Source organism: Phycodurus eques, chromosome 12 (assembly GCF_024500275.1).
Source record: "Phycodurus eques isolate BA_2022a chromosome 12, UOR_Pequ_1.1, whole genome shotgun sequence".
In the NCBI taxonomy this organism is placed as follows: domain Eukaryota; kingdom Metazoa; phylum Chordata; class Actinopteri; order Syngnathiformes; family Syngnathidae; genus Phycodurus; species Phycodurus eques.
The window spans coordinates 24866522-24890994 of record NC_084536.1 but is presented as its reverse complement, the minus strand read 5'-3'; the positions used below and the strand labels follow the sequence as shown (position 1 = coordinate 24890994).

General features: G+C 42.1%; 1 protein-coding gene across 4 annotated transcripts; it reads left to right on the top strand.

Moving 5' to 3' along the window:
- Positions 1-168: 168 nt before the first annotated feature.
- si:dkey-3d4.3 (ras guanine nucleotide exchange factor F) lies at positions 169-24471 on the top strand. Of its 4 annotated transcripts, none has more exons than XM_061692471.1 (9): positions 169-437; positions 4652-4704; positions 8412-8601; positions 8762-8844; positions 10155-10233; positions 10696-10742; positions 13625-13745; positions 16032-16221; positions 21775-24471. In XM_061692471.1, the coding sequence occupies exons 3-9, from the start codon at positions 8442-8444 to the stop codon at positions 22397-22399; spliced, it is 1305 nt and encodes a 434-aa protein (XP_061548455.1). In that variant the 5' UTR covers positions 169-437; positions 4652-4704; positions 8412-8441; the 3' UTR covers positions 22400-24471. The 4 variants fall into 4 exon arrangements, with proteins under 4 accessions (XP_061548455.1, XP_061548454.1, XP_061548456.1 ...); XM_061692470.1 differs by having other exon boundaries at positions 8409-8601; XM_061692472.1 differs by lacking the exon at positions 4652-4704 and having other exon boundaries at positions 8409-8601.
- The last annotated feature ends 2 nt before the right edge of the window (positions 24472-24473 follow it).

Genomic DNA, 24473 nt, shown 5'->3' with positions numbered 1-24473 from the left:
CTCAGCGCGGCCCATAAACGTTTTGTGATGCAGCTCGGAGCAGCCGTGGCCGAATAGCGAACTTCCGACGAAGACTTGACGAGGGCTGAAACAACACCCTTCCCTCCCTTCGCTCTTTGCCCCGCCCCCCGCCCCCCGGAATGGAGATGCATTCAATGCTCCTGTGTTCCATGTAGACTTGTCGTTGGTGGCCGTCGTCTTCTTCAGAAAAACAAATGCAGAGTGGTGCGATTTGAGAAGTGTGACTATAAACGCGGGAGTGAGCAACATTTATACCGAATGCGCCCCACGAAGGAACGATTTTTATGACTGACGAAACGGACGTCAATCCAACCTCCCACGGAGAGCTGAAATCAACGAGGACGCCTGAATGCGACGAAGGTCCGTTTTTGGGTGAAGGCGACGACGATTAATGGAAGAGCAGCAGCGACGATTCCGTAAGTTGCACATATGATATACGCTACGACTAAAAGGTTTCCCCACATCGGTCAATTGTTCAAGAACAACCCAAGCACGTAAGCGTCAGTTTTAGTCACGTCGGAAAACGACCGCCGAGTTCAAGCGCGCGTCCACTCGCTCCTTCAACTTGACCGTTATCATTGTGGCCCGACTGGATCGATAACGGCGAAATGAAATGGGGGAGAGGAGGAAAAAAAAAAAAAAGGGGTCGCCGCCTATTTGTGGTGGTCGGTCGCGTTGATGTTCCAGCGTGAAGTCTTGACAGCCACATGCCTCTTGTGGGACGTCATCGCAAAGTCTTCCTGTCGTACATTACATTGGACGCCATCAAAGTTCAAGCGGAGGCAGCAAAATAGAACTCAAAAGACTCCACAACGTCGTCGTTTTTTGTTGTTGTTGTCTTCCCATCTGTGTATTTTAATTTAGTTTTCATTTCACTGTTGTCCACTTTCAAATGGTTTGACTACATTGTGCGGTTATTTATTAACCCCAAAAAACAAAGACGGGATGCCAGAACCGAGCAGGTGTCTGGACAAAGCGGTATTTTGTCGGGACATGGTGCTCTTTGCCCCACGTGACGCTGATAAATGGAGTAGTCCAGTGTTGTAAAGGTGAGGGAAAGGTTTCAATGTGTCCAAACCATCCAAGTCTGCTCTCTCTCTAACTTGGTCTCCAAAACATCGAACTCATTTCCAATTTCATCCAACCTCAACATCTTCATTTCCGCCACCTCCAGCTCTGCTTCCTGTCGTCTCTTCAGTGCCGCTGTCTCTAATCCGTCCATCATGGCCGGCCTCACCACTGCCTTATAAACTTTGCCCTTCAGTCCGAGCAGAGACTCTTCTGTCACGGAACACACCTCACACCTTCCTCCACCCGTTCCAACCAGCTTGGACACGTTTCTTCACTTTCTGACCACACTCACCGTTCCTCTGGACGGTTGACCCCAATTATTTAAAAGTCCTCCACCCTCGCTAGCTCTTCTCCCACCACCCCTCACGTATATTTTGTCTTTGCATGCCTCCATCTTTCTAACTGTTCCTCCAGCTGCTCCCTGCTTTCCCTGCAGATCACAATGTCATCTGCAAACATCATGGTCCACGGGGATTCCAGTCTAACCTCCTCTGTCAGCCTATCCATCACCACTGCAAACAGGAAGGGGCTCAGGGCTGATCCCTGATGCAGTCCCACCTCCACCTTCAATTCGTCTGTCACACCTACAGAACACCTCACCGCTGTTCTGCTGCCCTCGTACATGTTCTGTATTATTCAGTACCACAGTTCTTCTCTGGGTACTCTGTCATAGGCTTTCTCTAGATCTACAAAGACACAATGTAGCTCCTTCTGACCTTCTCTGTACTTTTCCATCAACATCCTCAAAGTAAATAATGCATCTGTTGTACTCTTTCTCGGCAAGAAACCATACTGTTGCTCGCAAATACTCACTTCTGTCCTGAGTCTGGCCTCCACTACTCCTTCCCATAACTTCATTGTGTGGCTCATCTCACCCTTGTTCTTAAAAATGGGCACACATTCCTCAGGCATCTTCTCACGCGCTAGAATTCTATTGAACAGGCTGGTCAAAAACTCCACAGCCACCTCTCCTAGAAGAATCGGAATCGAGAATTGTTAGGAACCGGAATCGCTCAAAGTCAAACGATGCCCAACCCTAATGGTAGGTGAAGCAGAATCAGAATCATCTTTATTTGCCAAGTATGTCCAAAACACACAAGGAATTTGTCTCCGGTCGTTGGAGCCGCTCTAGTACAACAGACAGTCAATTTACAGAACACTTTGGGGACATCAAGACATTGACAAAAAACAATTGTGCAAAAAGATGCAGAGTCCTCGAGCACTTAGAGCAGTTCGAATGACTAATATTGCAATAGTCCTGTGCAATGACCATTGTGCAAAGGGCGCTGAGACTTCAAGGAGTGTATGCAGTTTAAAGTGACGAGTAGTGCGATCATCTGGGACAACGATGGTTGTGCAAATGTTACAGATACTCCTCAATCGGTGTGCAAATGGAGCAGATGCTACTCTGGCACGAGTGGCCAGTATATGCAAATAGTGCAGCATGGCGAGACAACTACAGTGAGTGCACGAGTCATACATAATTGGCCCCACAGAAATGTGACAATGAACTCAAGTCAAAAAATTGCCAGCATGTTGTAATGGAATTATAGGTTAGGTGTTTAAGAAGTTGATCGCAAGAGGGAAGAAGCTGTTGGAATGTCTACTAGTTCTAGTTTGCGTCGATCGGTAGCGCCTACCTGAGGGAAGGAGCCGGAAGAGCCGGTGACCGGGGTGCAGACGGTCCGAGAGGATTTTGCACGCCCTTGTCTTAGTTCTGGCAGCGTGCAAGTCCTCAATGGTGGGTAGGGGAGTACCGACAATCCTTTCAGCAGTTTTGATTGTCCGTTGCAGTCGGAGTTTTTTTCTTTTTTGTCGCAGCACCAAACCAGACTGTGATGGAAGAACACAGGACCGATTCGATGACCGCTGTGTAGAACTGTCTCAGCAGCTCCGGTGGCAGGCCGTGCTTTCTCAGAAGCCGCAGGAAGTACGTCCTCTGCTGGGCCTTCTTGAGGACGGAGTTGATGTCGGTCGCCCACTTCAGGTCCTGAGAGATTGTAATTCCCAGGAACTCGAAGGTCTCGACGGTTGACACAAGGCAGCCGGACAACGTGAGGGGCAGCTGTGGCGAAGGATGCCTCCTGAAGTCCACGATCATCTCTACAGTCTCGAGCGTGTTCAGCTCCAGGTTGTGTCGGGCGCACCGCAGCTCCGGCCGCTCCGCTTCCTGTCGATATGCAGACCCGTCACCGTCCTCGATGAGGCCGATGACAGTAGTGTCATCTGCAAACTTCAGGAGTTTGACAGTCGGGTTCGCTGAGGTGCAGTCGTTCGTGTAGCGAGAGCGGAGCAGCGGAGAGAGGACACAACCTTGGCGAAGACTCTAAATTGTCCCGAGGCGTGAATGTGTGTGTGAACGGTGTGGTTTGTCTATTTCTGCCCTGTGATTGGCAGGCGACCAATTCACTGTGCACCCTGCATCTTGCTCAGAATCAGATGCGATATACCTGCAACCCTAAGTGAGGATAAGCAGAGAATGGATGAATGAAATATTGTTTCAACCAAATACTTACACCTTTCTAGGTTGTTTCAAAAAAACGGTTTACTTTTGTTTTAATATCTCAAATTTGAGAGGTGCTAGGATTCATTTTAGGGGTGCTCGAGCATTCCCCCCCCCCCAAAAAAAAAATGGGCTAGAAACGCCTATGAAAAATGATAGTTATGGCTGTTGTTTCGACTGATTGTCACTACTGGAGTGATGGAGAACTCGTCTTGTGTATTTGAAGTCTAGAGTGGTGTGTGTGCTTCCCTCCTGATGATAGAGCCTATAATAGCAGTCCCAGTTGAACACTCAGTACTCATAACAACAACATGCAATACTCTTTGTGGAATAGACTGGTAAATGGAATGTAATTATTTATTATAATTTATGAAGACTCTTTAATCAGTATGTTAAAGAAACTAATCATTGTTTTATTGTTTTTCAGTCAATGTTACTTTGTAATTATCAACATGGTAGATGGTGTGTGGTCTTGCTGCATCCTCTTGCTATAATTTGTGCCGTGTATCGTCCGTCATTCCTGCAAAAAGTGCTCCTGATATTGTCGTTCCTGCTCCTTTCTTTGTGAGATGTACAGCGCGTAGCTGCGATGGACTTTTTAAATTCAGGTTCGATTTTTGTTGATTTTAGCCTAACATGCAGAAAATCTGTATGTTAAAAATAGCGGCTCCATCCGCTAAAAATAACACTACTTAATCAAGACAGTGAGTATATGCTTCTGCTATTCTCTTGCGGAGTGCATATGAATAAAGAAAGAAAGAGTAGACATGAGACGCTCCCGTATCCAAGTGTCTTCATTGGAACAATGTTGAAACCTAAGTGTGGGCATAAGAATCCTAAACCAATATGTCATATGTTCCTCAATTACTATTTTACTATCTGCATATTACTTTTTGGTACCTCAGGAGTGTAATACATATATATAGTACATTGTGTATACTGTATATGACTACACTCAAATAGTGACTATCATAAATTTCCTTTCATATATGTCACTTAAATGAATAATGTATCCCATGCATTCCATCGATTTTCTGTTGTGCTTCTGCCCATTAGGGTCATGAGTGAGCTGGCCTGGAGTCCATTCCCAGCTGATATTGGGGCTACAGGTGGGATACAGCCTGGACTTGTCACCAGCCAATCACAGAATATTGCATCCGTTTCCATACCCTCACTCTAGTTCAGTGTTCAGGAAAAGTGTGCTGGTGCCCATTTTTAAGAACAAGGGTGATATGCAGAGCTGTGGGAACTATAGAGGAATAAAGGTGATGAGCCACACAATGAAGTTGTGGGAAAGAGTAGTGGAGGCTAGACTCTGGACAGAAGGGAGTATTTACGAACAACAGTCTGGTTTCATGTCTAGAAAGAATACCACAGATGAGTTATTTGCCTTGAGGATGTTGATGGAAAAGTAGAGAGAAGGTCAGAAGGAGCTACGTTGTGTCTTTGTAGATCTAGAGAAAGCCTATGACAGAGTACCCAGAGAGGAACTGTGGTACTGCATGCAGACGTCTGGAGTGGCAGAGAAGTATGTTAGAATAATACAGCACATGTACGAGGGCAGCAGAACAGCGGTGAGGTGTGCTGTAGATGTGACAGACGAATTGAAGGTGGAGGTGGGACTGCATCAGGGATCAGCCCTGAGCCCCTTCCTGTTTGCAGTGGTGACGGATAGGCTGACAGATGAGGTTAGACTGGAATCCCCGTGGACCATGATGTTTGCAGATGACATTGTGATCTGCAGTGAAAGCAGGGAGCAGGTGGAGTAACAGTTAGAAAGATGGAGACATGCACTGGAAAGCAAGAGGAATGAAGATTAGCCGAAGTAAGACAGAATATATGTGCATGAATGAGAGGGCTGGTGGGGGAAGAGTGAGGCTACAGGGAGAAGAGATAGCGAGGGTGGAGGACTTTTAAATACTTGGGGTCAACCGTCCAGAGCAATGGTGAGTGTGGTCAGAAAGTGAAGAACCGGGTCCAAGCAGGTTGGAACGGGTGGAGGAAGGTGTGAGGTGTGTTACGTGACAGAAGAGTCTGCTAGGATGAAGGGCAAAGTTTATAAAACAGTGGTGAGGCCAGCCATGATGGAAGGATTAGAGACAGTGGCACTGAAGAGACGAACAGGAAGCAGAGCTGGAGGTGGCGGAAATGAAGGATGTTGAGGTTCGCTCTCGGAGTGACCAGGTTGGATCAAATTAGAAATGAGCTCATCAGAGGGACAGCCAAGGTTTGATGTTTTGGAGAAAAAGTTAGAGAGAGCAGACTTCAATGGTTTGGACACGTCCAGAGGGGAAATAGTGAGTATATTTGTAGAAGGATGATGAGGATGGAGCTGCCAGGCAAGAGAGCGAGAGGAAGACCAAAGAGAAGGTTGATGGATGTCGTGAGGGAAAGATGATGGCAGTTGGTGCCCGAGAGGAGGATGCAGGAGATGGGCTTACATGGAAAAGGATGACGCGCTGTGGCGACCCCTAAAGGGACAAGCCCAAAGGATAAGAAGACTCGAGTTCAGTGTTTCCCAACCTTTATTGTGCCAAGGCACTCAATATATTAGAAAAATCTCTCAACACACTACCAAACCAAATGTCACAAAAAGTGGGAATACTGAAATAATGACGGTCTCTTCTCAGTTTACTAAAAAAAATACTTGTTGTGAAATCTGGGCCTGTTAAATTCAATACAAAGCTGATTATGTGCTCAATGTTGCCCACTCAGCATTCATTGCAGCCTGGTTATCCTGGGAGGGGGATCCCTCCATCTGTGGTCCCTTCTCAATGTTTCTTCTTTTCTTCCCAAATGGGGTTTTGAGTTTTTCTTTGCTCGGTTAGGGCATTTAGATTAGGGGATGTCGACGATCTTTGTCAACTGTGCCCTGTAAAACTCTCTTGTGGTTAAGGGCTATACAAATAAACTTGACTTCTGTCATATGAATGGCAAAAGGTGGATACGTGGGTTTATTGTACCTTCTGCCATCTAATTGAAAAGCATTTACCGTAATTTCTCGTGTATAATTGTTCTGCCTTTCTCTAGATGTTGTTTGCATAGATAGCTGAACAAAGATATTTGTAATTAATAACTGTGGTATGTGGCAGTCACGCCAAAGTCGGTTTGTCAATATTTATTATACCATTGACATTCTGGACATGGATGGCTTTCACAATTTGTACTTTGACCGAAAACTTGAACGTGACACCTTCGGACTTAGCATAGCCTGTAAACATTTGTAATTAAGTTTGTGGCAGGTGTGACCGAATGTAATGAATATGAAAGTAAGGTCATTTATCGTGTGTAATGCGCATCCCCGCCCCAAAAGAATTGTCAAAAGTCAATAGTGCGCAGTATACATAGGTATGGAGGAAAATGGGGTAAAAAACTTTCACATTTTATAAATGTATGCCGCAATCTAGAGGTTATGACGAAGCTGTACACTTTCACTCCAATATTCCACCGCCACCTAGAGGTTATGAGAAAGGTGTACACTTTCAGTCTAATATGCCATAGCCACCGAGAGGTTATTAAAAAGGTGTACCCTACACTTTCATTCCAATATGACAGAGGTACGTATGACGACATACATGCACATTTGTGCTCATAAGTTTTCATGCCCTGGCAGAATTTATGAAATATTGAGTTTTTAAATATGACTGATGACCAAACAACAACCATCATTAATTTCTTTATGGTTATGTTTTGTTTAATGATAATGCATTTCTGAAATGCTGGACAGTTTAATTTGAATCCCATTCAAATAAAATTAAATATGTTTCACCTGGCCCTTCATGTTTTCTTTAAAGAATTGTACCCATCTTCCAAATTATGCCTGGGTAATACAAAATATGAGCATAACTGTTTTCTCATTTACGTGTTCAAATAAAGTGCTTAACTTCAGAATAATTCTTTGAAAAACGAACAAAATACAGATTCTTTTATGTTTCGATCATATGGGTAAAGGCAAAATCATGCATTTTCAAAATGCATTATATGTAGGTCGAAGGGTTTTTCTCGAATTTTGAGATCAACTTTTGGGGTTATACATGGGTTCGCATTAATACACGAGAAATTACAGCGCTTTTGGAATTAAGGCCCAAAAGTTCAAATTTGGTTCTGTTCTCCCAAACGTGAACATTTGGTACGGTCCGATGACACCAAGGTTAAACGTTTTGGCCATAGTTAGAAAAGGTGCAAACAGAACACTAGTCATCACCCAAAGAACGCCATACCTTCGATGAACCCTGGTGGTAGCAGCATGCTGTTTTTCTTCAGCTGTAACTGGGGTCTTGGACAAGGTGGCGGGAATTATGAACAGTTCAAAATACAGTCGCAGTCAGTGTTAGAACAAAACCTTGAGGTTTTCAACTGGAAAGCATTTTTTTAATGTGAGAAAAAGCCTACACAATCATCAGAAATTTATTTGGGGTCAACCAGAAGCACTTTAAATGGCGGCAGGTGTGTCCTGAGGCCCATTTAACATCAGTTTAAATGTTAATTCCAAACACAGCCACGTCCCAGTTATAAGAGGGGTTTGCATAGCTGTGCAGCCAAATTATTTCAGTTGTTAACTTTTACCTCCCCTCTCAAAAGTATAAACAAATTAAACTGTTCATCTTTGTGTTTTTTTATGTGTCAAAAATCTGGCATTTGAACAAGGGTGTGTAAAAAATTTATAGCCAGATAGATTGATGGGTAGTTGTCTGTCACTCGCATTAATCTTTGGAAGCTAGCGTAGCAGTGGTTTCACCAGGGCGGTAAGAATGTGCTGCTGCTTATTTCAGTGGTCTTCCTTCTTGAAAGTGGTTTGGTTTTCCACTTTTAGAAGATGGTCCAGTGAGGTTGGCATTGGTCAGCAATGAGTCAAACGAGTCCCTGCCTGTGGAGCCAGCTTCCCCAGAGCATCAGCGCTCCTTGTGACCGCTACAAGCACGCTTGCTGCAGCCATGATGGAAACGTCTATATCCTGGGAGGAAGAGACAACGGCACTCTGAGGGACTTTTGGAGGTACAGTGTAGGTAAGCCATAGACAAAGAGCATGATTCTTTAGCAGTTGATTTGAAGAAGACATGAATTTTTTTTTTGCGTTTTAAAGCAGTTCCTAGAGGGTTTTTTTTTTTTTTTTTTTTAAATAAAATAACCATTCTTCTAAATGCCCTTCAATGCCCCCATTTTTAGTGCGTAACGAATGGACAGAGTTGAGCAGCATCGGTGAGACTGCACCAGAGGAAGTGGAGGAGCATTCCATGGTCGCTCATGAGGTGAAATTGACATGCATGCATGCATACAGTACATACATCCATTGCTGTGAAATGTATTGACCCCCTTCTCAAATTCTTATATTTTGGCATAGTTTCCGCGCTTTCATGTTTAAGACCGTCAAACAAATGTAAATATCAGGCCAATATAACCCAAGTGAACTTAAAATGCTGTTTGTAAATGGTGATTTTATTTATGAAGGAAAAATATATATATATTCAAACTCACCTGGCCCAGTGTGAAAGAGTAATAGCCCCCCCTTGTTAAACCGTGAATTAATTGTGGCTAATCATAACTTTTGGTTCATTTTCACAATCAAGCCTGATAACCTCCAGACCTGTTCAATCAAGAAATCACTCAAACAGAACCTGTCCCAATAAAATCAAATCAGACAAAAGATCTAAAAGAGCTGCAACATAATGACACGATCCAAACAAATCACTCAAGAAATAAAGTAATTGACATCAGTCTGGAAAGGCTTACAAAGCAATTTCTTAAAGCTTTAGTCTTTCAGCGAATCATAAGGAAGGCCATTAACCTCAAATGGAGAAATTATGGAACGGTGGTGAACCTTCCCAGGAGTGGCTAGCCTCCAAAGATTTCCCCAAGAGAACAGCAAATACTCATCCAGGAGGCCACAAAGGAACTCAGGACAACTTCTAAAGAACTGCAGGCCTCCCTTGCCTCAGTTAAGGTCAGTGTTCATGATGCAACAATAAGGAAGAGACTGGACTAAAATGGCATCCAGCCAAAAGAACATAAAAGGCCATCTTACTTTTGCAAAAAAAAAAAAAAAAAAAAAAGAATGATTCCCAAGACTTTTGGGAGAATGTTATTTGGACTGACGAGATGAAAGTTGAGCTTTCTAGAAGATGTGTGTCTCGTTACATCTGGAGAAAATGTAGCACAGCATTTCAGGAAAAGTACATCATACCAACAGTCAAACATGGCGGTGGTAGTTTGATGGTCTTGGGCTGCTTTGTGCCTTCAGGACCTGGAAAACCTGCTATGATTGATGGAACCTTAAGGAGACAGTTGGGCCATTCAGTTGGTGGCCTCAAGCTCAAGCGCACTTGGGTTAACTTCTGAATAGTTTTTTTTTTTTTTTTTTTCCTTCTTCCACCTCAATATATGAAACCGCCAACCACATTTTAAGTTCACCTTTACATTTGTTGGATGATCTTAAACATTAAAGTGGGGAAACTATGCAAAAACATAAGAATTTGAGAAGACTTTCTCACAACACATACATACATGCAGATGTTACATTGCTCATAATGACTGAATTATGAAAATGGATCTGTACTTTCAGGGCTTTATATACGTGTTTGGAGGCACACTGGATTCAGCATACACTTCGCTGAGATGTCCCCTCTGGGTGTTTGACATTGGTAAGGTTTTCGTAGGAGGTGAAGGCAAATGAAATATTGTCAGCTGATGCTGTTAACATTATTGGCCAATCATACGTCTTAGACAAAACATGTTGCAACATGCATGCGTGCCAACGCGCTTCTTACTCTTGCTACAAAAGTTCACAGGTGGTGCACAGGGAATACACTAAAAACGCAATTTGACCGATTACAACTGATCATAACTTTCAGACTTCGTTGATACACGGCACATCCTTTCACATGCCAAGTTTCCAATATTCTATTTATTGAAATGTTCCGAATTTGTCGTTCAGCTTTAATTAAAGAGCTCTTTAGAGCTGTAACAATGTATTGTACAAAACCTTGAATTAAAAAAAACAAAAACAAAAAACGGTTATGTGACGAACAAAGCAGCCCAACTTGGTGGTTCATGCTTTTCTTTGGAATCGCAATGTACAACTTTATTGTTTTTGTCTTTTTCAGCCAAGCAGAAATGGGTGCACTGTCCAAGAAAAGCAAGTGGGCCTCAGGTAGAGATACTTTTACATTTTTTGGGGCCCTTTCACAAAAATATGGAGGTGAAAAAAGACGAGAAAAATCGACAAATCAGCTCCCAATCAGGACTCGGCTCCCGTCGTTCACTGGAAAGAGTAGTCTTTGGTTTTTTTTTTTTTGGTGTAGATTTTTGTTAGGGATAATTATCGGACTGATAATTAGGGGCCCGATATTAGAAAAAAAATTATGTGACACTGATCAGTACAATTAAAAAAACTGTAAGAGCTGTATCATTATGACATTTATTATTTATGTATTTATTTATTATGATTATCCAGTGACTTTGAGTTCGTAACTATGACGCTGGCGGCAAGACCCTGCGGCCTACGAAGCAGCTCAAGCCGAAACAGGAGCAAGCGGGGCGTTTTGGCAGTTGTCGCGATGGACTGGACAATAAAATAGATCATCTACAAATGGAATTAACATCAAAATACCCAATGGCCCTCCTTCGTACTGGCCCCCGTCCCAGCGCGCATCCAATTGACTCGCGTCACAACAACCGGCTTGTTTCTTCGCCCAGCCACAAATTCAAATGTCTTTAAATAAACATCCACATGAATGATCGCCCGTTCTTATATTGTTTAAAATCATCCATCCATCCATCCATTTTCTGAGCCGCTTCTCCTCACGCGGGTCGCGGGCGTGCCGGAGCCCATCCCAGCTGTCATCGGGCAGGAGGCGGGGTACACCCTGAACTGGTTGCCAGCCAATCGCAGGGCACATAGAAACAAACAACCATTCGCACTCACATTCACACCTATGGGCAATTTAGAGTCTCCAATTAATGCATGTTTTTGGAATGTGGGAGGAAACCGGAGTGCCCGGAGAAAAGCCACGCAGGCACGGGGAGAACATGCAAACTCCACACAGGCGGGGACGGGGATTGAACCCGGGTCCTCCGAACTGTGAGGCTGACGCTCTAACCAGTCGCCCACCGTCAATCATCAAATAACATGAATTTTCTTTAAGCTGTGTGTCATAGTATTGATTGCAGGTACATTTATATATGGAACCTCATCTCAGTGTCATTGTACTTTATATAGTGACAATAAAACTGCATTCTATTATAGGACCAGTTTGATATAAAACACAATTATATAAAAACATACCTAAGTAGGGGGTCCGGGATCAGTTTGGAGGACCTTGGTCTGGAAATTGTGATGACATAAACCATTAAAAAAATAATATTGGTTCTCAAGATCGGCTTGGAGAAGCAGCAAGTTATTGGTATTGGTGGGGGGGGGGGGAATGTTATAGTGTGTCGTTATAGAGGAGACGTAATGATATAATAAGCATCGGCTGGACACAAGGGGGCACTGTTGTATAAGGACTGTACATTTGTTGTGGGCAGGCCGGAATGAAACATTTAGGAACCGTAATGTTTGGGACTAACAACGTCAGTCAGCATTACATGAGGAGAAGTAACAATTCAGCTAGCTATAGAACTTGTCTTGGCGTACAGTTTTTGGTTGGTGATCACTGAGATGCCTCACTGTAGTCGGCTTCATGTCATACCTTCGAAACTCACTCACCCGCTAACTGTGATCAAAATCAGAGCTCTTTCTGGCACTTTTTTTTTTTTTAAATGAAAACAGTTGTCTACTTAAACTTTGAACATACATTATTGTACACGATGATGCTCAAACATTGCACCACAATGAATTATTATCAAAATGTAATTCTTTTATTGATCTCTTACGGTCTTTTATGCAGAGAACAGATATTTTCCCAAACTACCTTGACTGCATTTGGCAATTTGAATTTAAAATCGTTGTCCTTCCCTGTATATCACAAAAAGATCCGGAATTATTTCACCTTACAGAGTTTGTAGTGCCTTTATCTGCCTACTAGAGCAGCGGTATTCAACTAAAAATAAAAAAGGTCCAGTTCAAGAAAATGTGTTGAAGCAAAGGTCCACAATATCTCAGTCAGATCAAATGAATTCAGTACAATTAAAAAAAAAAAAAAAAAAAAAACTTTGGGGATTTTCATATTGTCAAATAACACTTGAAATGGACATACAGTATATAGTAGGTGGATACCCGAGCAGAATTTGTGAAATATTTGCAATTTCTGAAATGCCGATAGAGTAAGTTCCTAAACGAGCCCACCGTTGTCAGTACACTGCCAATTGTGGTCCCTGAAAGCAACAGTCCTTTGTGCGCACGGTCACGTAAACGTGAAAGTGAGTGAGACACACACACATACATACCATTGCTCCCACCACAGTCGTTTTGATGCGAAGCGCGAGGAAACTATTCTTACTGCGTGACGTCAGCTGCGCAGCGCGTTCGCCCAGCTCACAGAAGAGGCTTTCGTTGTAAATATTATTCAAGCTAAGTCTTGTACGTTTTTCAGTGAGTCAGTCCTTACCCTCCATGACCGATTGATGAACGCGCGCTCGGTAGGAAGAATTAACCCACAATGCATTGCGTGTTAAACACGCCAGTAAAACTGTATTCTTAATGTGTAAATAAAAGCATACCAACAATCAAATATTTTTGGACTGCTCTTTGTCTCAGCTACAAATGACTGTTTGGTGAGAGACATCGATGATGCAAAAGTAACTTGTTGGATTGAAGAAGTAACTGTAGTCAAATTACTTTGCTGGGAAAACTAACGCGTCGCTTGGCTCGTGACTCAAAATGGCGGGTTTTTGGTTTGCAATAATTTAGCAGACAACCTTTAGTATTAAAAACCTCAGAGACGGGTATTTTGTTGATCAATGTTTGTTCGTGAGGAAGTGAATGAGTGCCTGAGCATGGTTCGAGACCTGCCCCATGTAAAGTGCCTTGAGGTAAAATGGTACGACATGAATAAAACTAACTTGACTGTGTTATGTTTTTATGGATAATAGTCTCCAATGCCAACGAACAGAAAAGGCCACAGTGCGGTGGTGGGAGGCTCATCCATGCTGGTGTACGGTGGCTTCGTAGATATAAAGGGATCGTCTCAAGAGTTTTGGAGTTTGGATTTTGGTGAGTGAGTTTAAAATAGTCATGATAATGATAATAGGAATCATTTTTGGAGCAATTATTGAATAACAAATAGCCTTTTTCATCCTTTTTCATCTCCAAATACACACCCACCCCACCCCATTTGTCTTAGTGTGATGTAGAGCGTGGAACCGGAGACCAAATTCCCTGCATACTGTAGTATAAAATTGGAGTAATTAGTCATATTTTATATATTGTCGCTGGAATAATCCCCCAACCGAGAAAATTAAAACATTATGGGGGGGAAAAAAACAAAAAACACAACGAGAGACACTGCGTATGGAAAAAAAGAAGGTACGATACTTTAAAGCGGCAGTATTACCATAATTTGTCGTGTATAATGCGCACCCATGTATAATACGCACCCCCAAAGTTGACCTCAAAATTCTGGAAAACCCTTCTACCTATGTATAATGCATTTTTACAATGCATGATTTTGCTTCTACCCATATGATCAAAACAAGACGTATCTGTATTTTGTTAGTTTTTTTTTTTTCAAAGAATTATTCTGAAGTTTAGCACTTTATTTAAACATGTAATCCTTTTTAAATGTATTTTCTCTTATTTTGAAATTAACAGCCCTACTTTTATTTAGTAAATTAGAAAACACACAGTTGTGCTCATGTGTTTGATTACCCAGGCAGAATTCTTAAGATGGGTGCAATTCTTTAAAGAAAACATGAAGGACCAGGCAAAACACATTTAATTTGATTTGAATGGGATTCAAATTAAACGGTCAAGCATTTCAGAAAATCCTTATCATTAAACAAAACATAACCATAAAGAAATTAATGATGGTTGTTGTTCAGTCAGTCATATTAAAAAAAAAAAAAAAAAAAAAAAAAAACAATATTTCACAAATTCTGCCAGGGTATGTAAATTTATGAGCACAACTGTACATATATGCAGTCATATGTACCCCTGTCATATTGGAATGAAAGTGTGGGCTACACTTTTTTCATAACCACTGGGTTGCGGTGGCATATTGGAATTAAAGTGTACAGCTTTTTCATAACCACTATATGGCGGCATACATTTATAAAATATGAAACCCTCACACCTGTGTATAATGTGCACTAATGGCTTTTGACAATTATTTGGGGGGGGGGGTGCGTATTATACACTAGAAATTACGGTAATTCATATTTTTCACTCACCTCCAAAATGACAACTTTCCAGGAAATGAAAAAAGGAGAGCTTGCTTGAATTTCCAAACACCGGCTAGTTGGTATACCTTGCATTGCTGTCATATACCTGTGTCATTTCCCTATCATATGAACAACAGCTATGAACAACAGCTAGCACCCCAAAATGTTGTTCGAACGACAATCGCAAATCTAATATGCAGAAAAACATGACACATTAAACATTATTATTATCATTAAAATGATACAACAATGGTGGGCAAAGCCACCCTTGCAAGCCTCATGCAAATTATGGGAAAACGTTTTGGTCCATAAAATCTTAAATATCAGGCCGATCGTCGTGATATTATCAGAGGTGTACGTGAATGTGCTTGTAGATTTTGGTGAAGATTGGGCGGTGTTTTAGGACATAAAGCCAAGTCAGCGATTTTGGCCGAGAGATCGATGCCCTCGTCATCCGACGTTACGACAGCCTGCAGCCAAAGCCTGTGTCTATCACACATTGTCACCTATAGAAATGCTTTTGTGATCTGTCGGAACTCTCTTTGGACAATTCTGAGGCATTTGTAGTGGAATAAATACAAAATTGAGCGGGCGAAAGCCGTTTGTAAACGTGGAAACGAATCTGCACTTTTTCTACGGGATACGGTACCTTGCTGATATGGAAACGCATCCCATGAAATCAATGAAATCATGAATACGATGCCGATTGTGCTGATATTTTCAGAAGTGTACGTGGACATTAATACAAAGGTACTCACACATTTTGGCGATGGGCTGGCGTTTTTGGACATATATGGACGTCATATGTGGCATGACTTCTTTCCTCAAGCAGGCATTTCAGTGGTTGAGTTTTTGTTTTAGTTGTTATTTTATTTTTATAATAATTTATTTTTTTAACAACATGCCTTCCAACATGTTTCGCAGTCACAATTTTCACTTATTTTATTTAAAAAAAAAACAACAACAACAAAAAACTTTCAATATCGGCAACACACTGCAGAATACGTAGAGGTTCAATGAGGAAATGTGATCAGCTCTTGCTATTACACGATTCAGTAAAATAACTTAATACTGCAGCACATGTTGAAGTTTATGTTGCATGTGTCTATATGCCTGACAGATACCATGGTTTGGTCGCTCCTCACTGGTTTACAGCAGGGATCTCTTAGCCCAGGTCCAAGACATAGTCACTCTGCAATGGTCTACCAGAGCTGCATGTACCTGTTTGGTGGCTTGAAAGGCTTGAGAGAGCAGAGCGATTTCTGGAAGTGGAATCCTGCCAGCTACACATGGAGTTTGCTCAAAACCAAGTAAGTCACATTTCATCTTTTGGGTTTGACATTTGCGACCCTAGTGAGAGGATAAGTGGTATGGAAAATGGATGAATGGATGAGGTTCAGATTGACAAACGTTATTACAACAGTGAGATATCACTACAATGTATGGCCCATTGCAGACACAAGCGTGAAATTGGGACCAGTTGTTGGCAAAATGGCAGTTTGCTTTTCAAACACCTCAAGGGTCCCCTTCAACAAGGCACTGGGTCCTTGGTGCACAATACAGACTTAGCCTCACATTGACATCCCCTGCACTGTCACAGAACAGAATCAAAACAAAACCTACTGCTTGTATCTGATTTAAATGATTCATCTTACTAACAGTAACTTTATTTTTCCATTCTATTCTGTTCTTCACTTTCTCTTAGCACCCCTTGTTGGCACAAAAAGATGTATAAAAGAGTATATATGTTTCAATTCAAATAGCTTTTGTTCAATGAATAGAACCCTTTTCCATCATGCTACTGGATACAAAAACATACCTGTGCAAGTCGGATAGGCGTGACATATTTTGTCATGAATGACAAAACCTCTTGTTTGGCCCTGCGATAACCCTACGATGCCAAAATGAAAAGTCTAGCACGTTTGATATTGTTGGTTTAATATGATGTTGAGCTACCCTTTGCAGCTTTCACAGCTTCAACTCTTGTGGGAAGGCTTTCAACAAGGTTTAGGAGTGAGTTGATGGGAATCTTTACCCAGTCTTTCAGAAGCATTTATGTGACGTCACCCACTGATGTTGGACAAGAAGGCCTGGCTCACTGTTAACTCGAAATGAACCCAGGTTGAGGGCTGGACTCTGTACGGGCCAGTCAAGTTCATCCAAACCAAATTCTCTCATCCATGTCTTTATGGACCTGGCATTGTTCACCGGTGCACAGACATTTTGAAACAGGAAGGAAGAGGTAATCTCCAAACTGTATGACTGGCCAAAATCTCTCGGCATGCTTGAAGCATTCAGAGTTCCTTTCACTGGAGCTCAGAGGTTAATATTTTGGACATTTCCAACTCTGTGGGAGAAGTTTGGAGATGGCGCCTTCTTTCAAATTTCAAATTGCTCATATGATTCCGCAACATATGCAGCAAGATAATCATCAATATACTGGTCTGGCCCACTTGAGATCAAGTTGGGGTGAACGTGGCCTGCAAAATCATAAATCATAGGTCCTAAATCATACAGTCAAGTTGGCTGTAGTCAAGCTTTGTAAGGACTTTTTGTAAACTGAAGCACTTTCAATGTCAAAATTGTTTTGGTTTTACAGTGTGATACAGCTACATAATACATTACATTCTTCAGCTTTCTAGCAGAAGCCAGAAGGTTTTGTGCAAACACTGACTGGTACTTGTAATAATAATTTCCTCCACCGAGTCCCATAAAATAGCCCCAAGGCATGCTTCGCTATAGTTATGGTGGTCGCTTGGTGAAAAGCAGTGTTGTTTGCGCCAAAAGATTCGTTGGTGTCATCGGACCATAACACATTTTCCCAAATGCGTTTGGGAGAGTTTGTGTGTTTTTGCAAAATGTCAGGGATGTTTTTCTTAGCAAGAAAAGACTTTCGTCTTGCCACCTTACCTCAAAGCTCAGACATATGAAGAAGATGGGAGATTGTAGTCAAGTGCAGTTTTATAGGGCTTAATCACAAAATAATCTCAAAGGGCTTTACGGGGCCCACAGTTGACAAAGATCAGCGATATCCCCTCATCTAAACTCCCCAACCGGGCAAGGAAAAACTCAAAACCAAACTAAAAAAAGAAGAAACCTTGAGAAGGGAGGGGGGATATAGATGGAGGGATCCATTTAATGAGACAAAGCATCACAGGTAGGTGCCTTCACGAAAGTGGTTCTTCCTCAGGACTTGACCCAGTTGGCCGATGCAGAATCCTCCATAGCAACGTCTCCGGGGAAGTGATCCACCTCAGATCTTGCCCTGGTCGGTGGGTGCAGATTCCATAACAGCAACAGCCTCAGATTCTGTCACCGTCACCAAGCTCCCTCGCCAAGTCGGAGAGGAGGGCATGAAGAGAAAGGGGAAGTGGCAGTAAAACAGGCCAAAATCCAGATGTCAGGGCGTAAGGCAGAGAAGGAGGCAATTTACAGACTACACAGGGTTTTACCCAAAATGAGAGTGTGAGAATGTCTTAAATCAAGATTTTTTTTTTTTTTTTTTTTTTTTTTTTTTAACAGAGGTAGTCCCTCTAATTTCCACAGGTAGGGCATTCCAGAGTACTGGGGCCCGAACAGAGAATACTCTAGAGCGGGGATCTTCAATTAAAATTCCGAGGGCAACAGTTCAAAGGGATTTTTCACGGTAAAGGTCTGGACATCCGAATGTTTTGATTTACGCAGCCGACCCATCCATCCATTTTCTGGACCGCTTATTCTCACTAGGGTCGCGGGTGTGTTGGAGCCTATCCCAGCTGATTTTGGGCAAAAGACGGGTTACACCATGAATTGGTCCCCAGCCAATTGCAGGGCACTTATAGACACACAACCTTTCTCACTCACCTTTACACCTATGGACAACTTAGTTTTCAATGAACGTACTATGCAAGTTAATGGAATGTGGGAGGAAACCAGAGTACTTGGAGAAAACCCACTCAGGCACACAGAGAGCATCCAAACTCCACACAGGAAGGCCGGAGCCCGGCTTTTGAACCCCTGACCTTGAACTGTTAGGTGGATGTGCAAAACAGTCAACCACCGTGCCGCTGCGTGGCCAACCTGTCAAACCATATTGAAAATAGCACAAGGCACACTTATTTTTTACATTTGTGGTTTTGCAAATACAAATCTACATGTACCATAAATTAAACTATTTTGTTTCTACTAAAGGACAACAATGCATGAACATGAATAACTGTATTCCCCAAAACACAGTGCTTTCTAAACTCTTAAAACAGGTACTGGTCCGTCCATTCATTCTTAAAAACTGTGTTCTGAGTCAGTTTTCGGAACTTTGAAACAAGCCACACCTTCCCCTGCACATCCCGCAAATCTGTTCAGTAAACGAACGGTTTGATTGGCTCATTATGGTCATGTGATCACAACCGGACCTACACTATATTGGCAAAAGTATTCGCTCATCTGCCTTGACTCACATATGAATTTAAGTGACATCCCATTCCAAATCCATAGGGTTCAGCATGATGTTGGTCCACCCTTTGCAGCTAAAACAGCTTGAACTCTTCTGGGAAGGCTGTCCCACAATGTTGAGGAGTGTGTTTATAGGAATCTTTTATCATTCTTCCAGAAGCGCATTTGTGAGGTCACACACTGATGTTGGACGAGAAGGCCTGGCTCTCACTCTCCGCTCTAATTCATCCCAAAGGTGTTCTACCGCATTGAGGTCAGGACTATGTGCAGGCCCGTCAAGATCATCCCCACCAAACTCTCTCATCCATGTCTTTATGGACCTTGTTTTGTGCACTGGTGCACAGCCATGTTAGATAAAATATTGGCTCCTTAGTTCCAGTGAAAGGAACTGTGAAGGATTCAGCATACCAAGAGCTTTTGGAAATTCATTGCTTCCAACTTTGTGGGAACAGTTTGGGGATGGCCCCTTCCTCTTCCAACATGACTGTGCACCAATGCACAAGGTCCATTAAGACATGGATGACAGAGTCTGGTGTGGATGAACTTGACGGGCCTGTACAAAATCCTCACACCAACCTGATAGAACACCTTTGGAATGAATTAGAGTGCAGACTGAGAGCCAGGCCTTCTTGTCCAACATCACTGTGTGGCCTCAAAAATGCGCTTCTGGAACAATAGTCATAAATTCCTTACAGACGCTCCTGAACCTTGTGAAAGCCTTTTCAGACGAGTTAAAGCTGTTGTAGCTGTAGAAGGTGTGCCCGATGTCCTATTAAACCCTATTGATTAAGAAGGGGGTGTCACCAAAGATCATATGTGAGTCAAGGCAGGTGAGCGAACACTTTTGCCAATACAGTGTTCCTACCGTAATACTGTGTGTAGCTCGCTCACGCTCTGTGACAAGTCTGTTGGAGGAAAAAAATGCCCCTTAACGGTACACATACTTTATTCAACGGCAATTGACAGTAGGTCTGCATGAGACCTTGACTCGATCCAAAGTCGGTCCACCATTTGAAGATGTCTGCTCTAGAACTTGCTGACTTCTGTTTAGCTCTCAGAGTCACCAAAAGACCTCCATGTTGCGAACATAGGTTTTGGTATGGAACATACGGTACCACTAAAGTCAGCAAGATAGCAAGGTGCTAAGCCATGTAATATTTTATGTTTAAGTCATAAAACCTTAAAATCACATCTCACACAGTCACATGTTCTAAACAGCCAGTACTTGCCAGAAATTCCTGCAGCTCCTTCCCTGTTACTGTCGGTCTCTTGGCAGCCTCCCTGACCTGTTTTCTTTTTGTCTTTTCATACATTTTGGAGGGACAGACAATAATGTCACTGTTGTGCCATATTTTATCCACTTGATGATGACCCGTCACTGTGTTCCATGGTATATTTAATGACTTGGAAATTCTTTTGTCCACTTTTCCTGGTTGATACCTTTAAACAGTGACATCCGGGTGATGCTGTGGAAGCTCTCTGCAACCATGACTTGTGCTGTAAAATGTTACTACAAAAATGGAATGAAAAGCCCACTAGAACATCAGAATTTTACTTGGGCTTAATGTGATTGCTTAATTCTGAACACAGCTACACTCCCAGTTATAAGAAAGTGTGCAACTTGTACAACCAGATTATCTCGGTTACTGTAATTTCTCATGTATAATGCCCACTTCTTTTCCCCCAAAAAATTGTCCAAAGTCAATAGTGCATATTACACATAGGTATAGGGGGAAATGGAAAAAAACGTTCACATTTTATAAACGTATGCCTGTCATCTGGAGGTTATGAAAAGGCTGTACACTTTCAGTCCAATATGCCACCACCACCTAGAGGTTATGAAAAAGGTGTAGCCTACACTTTCATTCCAATATGACAGGGGTGCATATGACTCCATATATGCACAGTTGTGCTCATAAATTTACATATCCTGGCAGGATTTGTGAAATATTCTTTTTTTTTTTTTAAATACGACTGATAACTGAACAACAACAATCATTAATTAAATGTATTTCGCCTTCATGTTTTCTTTAAAGAATTGTATACGTCTTAGAAATTCTGCCTGGATAATCAAACATATGAGCACAACTGTATGTTTTCTCATTTACGAAATACAAGTAGGGCTGTGACTTTCAAAATGAGAGCAAGTAGATTGAAAGTATTACGTGTTCAAATAAATTGCTTAACTTCAGAATAATTATTTGAAAAAACAAACAAAAGTACACATAATACAGTACTTCATGTTTTTAGGTCAACTTTGGGGGTGCGTATTATACATGGGTGCGCATTATACGCGAGAAATCACGGTACTTTTACTTCCACACTTTAAAAGATGTCTTCTTTTTTCAATTGAGTTGCACATGTTTGGTCACATTAATGGTTCAAAAAGTTTTGAAATGATTTATCTCTGTCTCATTTTTTACTTTCCCCAGATCTGGACCCTCAAAATTGATTGGTCACTCAGCTGTAGCCTACAAGGACAGCATGCTTCTTTTCGGGGGAGGAGAAAGCCTGAACTATCCAAAGAACTGTCTATGGAGGTACAACTTCTCCACTCATACATGGTGGCAAATAAACACAATGCCGGGATCGAGCTCTCCAGATAAGATTCACCACTGTTGTATTGGTCTTGGCCCGAACTACACAGCCGAGACCACCGGCATCTGCTCAGAAGCCAACCCAAAGCTGCACTATGAGAAATTTAGGCCTTTCAAAAACAAATGCTTTCCTACCCCACTCACTTTTCTGGGATCAGAGGGCGCTATAGAGCTGCAAACTTTCACCTTTGACAAGTGTCACCTCAAAAATCTTAGTCATGCCACAGAACTGGACAAAAGTGACTTACTGGAAAAAACTGTGCGTCGAGATGGAAGCTGTCTGACATTTGAAAATAAAGCATTTAGTAAAGACGGGAGCTGCACAGAGGAGGAGTTGCTCAAAGGAGAGGATGAAGATGTGGCACAGCATTTGCCTGACCTGCTACTGGTGTTGGGGGGCAGACCGTGTTCTGGACTTAATCCTCTGTCGGTTTGGCAAATGACTCTGTCTGAGTCTTGACAGCCTTGAAAGAGCGCATTTTAAAATATGCTCCTCTTATTCAGAGAATGCGGGACAAAAACAGTGTTATGCTATTGTGTTACCTTCAGTGTAATGTTGACATATGTTATTGTTACAAAATATGTTTTATTATGGAGTAATCCCTTGTTATATCGCAGTTCACTTATTCCAGATTCAGAGCATTGCAGATTTTATTATTATTTTTGAGTGTAATGCAGTAACACACCTGCAGTTAGCAATGACTTACATAAGGACAAAGGGGCTCTTTCAATGCAGAGAACACATTTTGTGTGTATGCATGCATGTTCATGACAAGAAAAGGTGATTCTATTCTATTTACTAAAAAGAGACCTTCAGGCCTTTTCACACTGCACTTGGCAATGCGCTTGCCGCTCTCAACTTTCCCATTCATCGTGTATGTGTCGAGGGGGGGCAGCAGCGCATTTTTTGACTCCGACATTTGATACGTCGCCATGTTGCTTATTGGTTGAGTGAACGTGCCACTGTTTAACGCACAAGCACAGAGTCAAGCGTTTCATTAAAAATCAATGCACTACTACCAACCTAGCCCAACGTATTGCTAATGCACACACGCATAACAATGCAGACAGGAACAAATACAAGTAAAGAGCAACGTTTAGCTTGATTTTCTCCAACTACAGTACTGTAGTTAAAAAGAGCACCACCCACAAAGCATTCTGGGACCCAGTGGGATCTGCCGGCCCTACTTCCCATGATGCTTTCCGCCGCCTACACGCCGGGACCGTCACTGTGGCGCGCAGTGCCTAATGTTTTCGGAATCGCCTGTTAAATCACCCGTTGACACCATGTCTGCATGGGCTGTTGTTCATGTCACTCAAGCAGAGCACACCCACCTTTTATAGGCATGTGCTCGTGTGGAGTGTGTGAATGGCGAAGTCAGGTGGCCAAATGAATACCGTTACCTCTATAAAGTAGCACCTGTTGACTTTGTATTGCATAGATGAAACTTTTAAATTGATATAAATATTACAATAAATAATTGATGGCAACTTCAAATTTCATCTATTCTGGAATGTAAACGCTGCGCTCATTTTTAAAAAAAAAATGTTGATGTCGTTATTCATTCATCAACTAATTTTTAATCATGATACAGCTGTATGCACAACCTTCCTCTTGAGTTAATAAAGGAAATTGTTTATGCTTTTATTAACTGTTTGTGACATTTTGCAGACAGACTTATGCTTTTATTTTTCTTGCTGCTATTATGTGTCGCCTAGAGGCTTGCACTTAAAAGTTCACGTAGAAGAGACAATTGCTTTGGAGAGCTGCAAAACTCACGATATGCTTTCTCCGGACCGTCGGGACTCGGAAGGGCTTCACGGTACCTCATGAACTTCCTCCAGCCGGCAACAGCCGCCAGTCCTGTTGGAAACCCCCAATCGTGCCCAGCTGTTGGTGAGGCTCATTTGAGCAGTGCACCACTGGGGAGAAAAAAAAAAAAAAAATCTCTTAATTTTGTTAATGATGTACCTTCTGGGGCGAGTGGCGAGCACATCCGCCTCACAGTTCTGAGGATTGGGGGTTCAAATCCCGCCCCCCGCCTGTGTGGGGTTTCCCCGGCGACACCCGTTTCCTCCTTCATCCCAAAAAGACAGACAACTTTGATGAATTTACTCCGCAGCAATTACAACAATAAGCCGCCAAGTCCTGGAGGGACTAAAAACAAAAAGAAAAATTCCCTGAAATGTGTAATATCTGTACATGAGCAGTAGATGGCGGTGTTTGTCTGATACTCTTTAGCAAGTCGGTTGGATTGAAATATTACCATTTCAATATTGATGTTATAGTTTTTTTTTTTTTTTTTTTTTTTTTTGCATTTATACGCTGTGGAAAATTCAAAATGCCATCGAACGGCGCAAACCCCCCAAAATACCCGTTATGCAATTTGAAAAGTATTTTATGGGTTTAGGAAAGTTTTATTTTTAAAGAGCAATAAATGAAGAATAATCACATGACGAGGTGGCTTTTTATTTTTTATTTTTTTGTTATTTTTTTGGAAACCTCACACTGTGTTTGACGGAGTGGCTTTAAT

What these genes read in the sequence shown, in the direction of transcription:
- si:dkey-3d4.3 (XM_061692472.1), top strand. Translation starts at nt 8,442, where the DNA reads ATGAGTCAAACGAGTCCCTGCCTGTGGAGCCAGCTTCCCCAGAGCATC. An exon ending in CTTTTGGAGGTACAGTGTAG is followed by an intron (nt 8,602 to 8,761) that starts GTAAGCCATAGA and finishes CCCCATTTTTAG; the next exon opens with TGCGTAACGAATGGACAGAG. An exon ending in CCTCTGGGTGTTTGACATTG is followed by an intron (nt 10,234 to 10,695) that starts GTAAGGTTTTCG and finishes TGTCTTTTTCAG; the next exon opens with CCAAGCAGAAATGGGTGCAC.